This window comes from Chelon labrosus, assembly GCF_963514085.1.
Source record: "Chelon labrosus genome assembly, chromosome: 19".
NCBI classification, from domain to species: Eukaryota; Metazoa; Chordata; class Actinopteri; order Mugiliformes; family Mugilidae; genus Chelon; species Chelon labrosus.
In genome coordinates, this window is record NC_140352.1 from 863,802 (window position 1) to 867,100 (window position 3,299).

Sequence of the window (3,299 nt, forward strand, 5' to 3'; positions counted from 1 at the left end):
GCAGAATTTATTTCGGACGTCAGACACTATGCAGGACTTTTATTTGTAGACAGTTCAGGTCAGTTGTGTTGGACTGAAGGCTGGAGGTCAGTCTGTGTGGAAGCTGATGTTAAACTCACTGATGTTAATCAACAGAATCAAAGTGTTTTAATCCTGGAGGAGGATGTCCTGCAGCAGTCCATCTGTTCCAGTGTCTCCTTCAATATTTATAGCTCAGTGTGTCCAAAGACTTTCTCATTTTCTATTGTGCCTTTTATCAAATAAATCTTTCCTGTTCACTCAGAGCCGCGTCTCTCCTGAGTGAATTCAGCGTCAGAGCCACAAACTGTTTCATTCCATTTTTAATAAACGTTACAGATAAAAACATATTTACATTAAAACCTGATTCCTGTTTCTTTACTTTGACTTGTTTTAATTAAACACCTCAGCTGGCCTGAGGAGCAGGCTGTGTTAATCTAACACAACAGCCAATCAGAGTGCAGCTCTGCAGCCACTGATGAGCCTCCAGGTGAGTCTGATGAGTTTGATTAGAGCAGAGCTCCTATTTAAGAGCAGAGTCAGCATCATGCTTCAGTCTGCTTCAGTCTTCCTGAGTCTTCCTGCTGTTGTTGTTCAACTGTTGCTCTGGTCAAACATGATGCTGCGACTCTCTTTAAGGTTAGTTTTTCGTTTTTTCTTCTGCACTGTTTGAGATCGTCTAACTAACAAAACCAAAAACTCAACATGAAGCTTTTTAACTTGTTTCTTACAGGGTTTCTTGGGTTTGCTTCCTGATCAGCTTTGGAGTTTGTCTTCCTGTCTCCAAATCAGGTAAGTTCACAAATGCTTTAGAGAATTCTGGAGTTTTAAGTCTCTCTATATCCCAATGTTAAATAAAATGTAAACCACTGAATATCATCCAAAACATTTAAGAAAGGCAACTGGATTTGCTCTGAAGAGTTTTAGCTGTAACATGAGAGCTTAAGTTTTGTGTTGTGTAGCTACTAAAGCTGTTTATTTGTTCCAACTTTGTCTCTCCCAGACTACAAGTATCCCTACGTGGTTGATGATTACTCAGTTGGTGGACCTTCTTCTGGACCCAGCTCTCTGCAGCATGATGATCCTCAGGGTGAATCTCCTGCTGGGAGTCAGTCTCCATCCAGAGCGGGTCAAGGCACTGGTTCTTCACCCAGCTTCAGCTCCCACAGCGCTGCTGCAGAGCCTGCTTATGTTTCCTGGTACAGAGTTCCTGACACCAGGGTGGATGAGGCTCAGTATTCCCCACCTGAACCTTCCTACCCTGCCAACACCAGGGTGACTGTGGTGTCTCCCCCAGCCTATGAGCCTCAGTATTCCCCACCTGAACCGTCCTACCCTGCCGACACTAGGGTGGCTGTGTCTCCCCCCGTCTATGAGCCCAAGTATTCCCCTCCTGAACCTTCCTACCCTGCCAACACTAGGGTGGCTGTGTCTCCCCCCGTCTATGAGCCTAAGTATTCCCCTCCTAAAGTTTCCACCCCAGCCAACACTGGGGCAGATGTGTTGTCTGCACCAGTCTATGCGGCTCCATATTACCCTGAAGCCTCATACCCTGCCTACACCGAGGGCTACGACGCTGGAGCTCCAGGTCTTCTCTGGTTTGGTCAGCCTGACTTGACCTTCCTGAGCAGCTGGAGGCCATCGTCTTTCTTCCCAGACTTCAGTGCTTTTGAAACCGAAGAGGCGTCTGTGAGCCAGCCGTCCGAGACGTCCCCTCTGCCGCCGTCTTCCTACATTATCCAGAGCAGGAATGGATACGTGAGGGCAAAAGAAGTTCATTCCCACTCTAAATACACCCAGGACTTTGACACTCCCTACCCTGTCTACGCACCGAGCGATACTTCAGTAGCTGTAAAAGGACCACAGAAGGTCTGAAGCAGTAAGAGTAGTACTTGGTTCTCTAATGTTGCATGTTTCCTGTCACTGACAACTGTTTTGTGTTGCAGGCAACCTGGTGATTGGACTTCAGACTCATGGAACTGATTCAAAGTCTTAAATGTTAAAGAATAAAAGAGTTAAATTGAACTTGTGTTTAAGAATTCTCTCCACACAGCACAATGAGTTTGATTAAAAGCTGGAGGTGATGCAGTTTTAAGTGTTAACTGGCCAAAAGAACTAAAAACGGCCAGAAGGAAATTCCTCTTGGGTTTTCAACCCAAGGTTCAGGATGGCAGCTGTTTAATTAAAAATTTACTCAACTCCTGGTGTTGCTGAAACAAGGTAGCAAGAATAAAATGGATGCATGGAACCATTTAAGTTAAAACTTAAGGGGAAGCACTGATCTTGCATACAAGACTCAAGGTAAATTATCTCAAAGTGTCTAAACTGGTGAGTGCCCACTTTTTCCTTAAAGGCTTTATGCACCAAGCTAAAATTTTGCAAACTGATCTGCCAGTAGTTGTCTCAATAAGGCCCAGATTTCTCCAAACTAGTGTTTCAGATTTTAAAAACCAGATTCACGTTGATCCAAGGAAAATGAACAGTTTAGTCAATAGTTGACTTTCCAGTCAGTACTGTCATTAATCTGGATGTACATCATGAATTACATTTGGTCATTATCTGGTTTTAATCTGTTCAGATGGAAAATAATTAATTTAGCACTTGTCTGAGTTGACCTGAAACCTTTAGTCATTAACTTCCTGCAATAAGTTCTCACAGTTTAAGAGAATTTAAGATCAGAAGCACTTTAACTGCCCAACACAAATCTTTGGAAGACAAAATGCTTATTTTGTAATTAGATTTGTTTTAGCAGTGTGATGCTAGATTTGTCAGGTCTGTTCATGAAAACATCACTGTAGAAAAGTGAAGTGTAAGCGTCTCAGATGTGCGCTGCCATCTTGTTCTGGTGATTTCCAACCAGTTTCTCTGTAGAGTTCATGAGTTGTGACACTGACGTTGGCATAAATGGTGGAGGTGGATGGTCCGTTAACAGATTTTAATATAGTACTACAGAGTTTCAATTTTATTCCTCGTCTGACAAAATGTTGATGGTTTTCTAACGGTAGCAGCAGCGTTCTCATGTCTTATGGTCGATAATAAACCTGAAAGATTTTGTTCCCACGTGTTAACGAGTTCCACGTAGTAATGATCAGACAGAGGTTCATTGAGTTAAACAGCAGGTGGAGCTTCATGTGGTGATGGACAGAAGAGTAACAGTAGTCATATACGTCATCTGATGAGTTTAAATGTCTCTGATTGGTTGGAGGACTGTCCAGGTGATGTAGAGGTGTTTTTCTCTGGATCTTGATGAAGTCCAGATGTCACCAGTCTGAATACAGAAA

General features: G+C 43.1%; 1 protein-coding gene across 1 annotated transcript; it reads left to right on the forward strand.

The window, feature by feature from the left end:
• Positions 1-619: 619 nt before the first annotated feature.
• Positions 620-2,043, forward strand: LOC311504595 (uncharacterized protein). Its single transcript, XM_084567783.1, has 4 exons — positions 620-657; positions 752-810; positions 1,022-1,887; positions 1,965-2,043. Exons 1-4 carry the CDS (start codon positions 635-637, stop codon positions 1,974-1,976), a joined length of 960 nt encoding a protein of 319 aa, XP_084423909.1. The 5' UTR covers positions 620-634; the 3' UTR covers positions 1,977-2,043.
• Positions 2,044-3,299: the final 1,256 nt, after the last annotated feature.

What these genes read in the sequence shown, in the direction of transcription:
- LOC311504595 (XM_084567783.1), top strand. Translation starts at nt 635, where the DNA reads ATGATGCTGCGACTCTCTTTAAG. An exon ending in ATGCTGCGACTCTCTTTAAG is followed by an intron (nt 658 to 751) that starts GTTAGTTTTTCG and finishes TGTTTCTTACAG; the next exon opens with GGTTTCTTGGGTTTGCTTCC. An exon ending in TCTTCCTGTCTCCAAATCAG is followed by an intron (nt 811 to 1,021) that starts GTAAGTTCACAA and finishes TGTCTCTCCCAG; the next exon opens with ACTACAAGTATCCCTACGTG.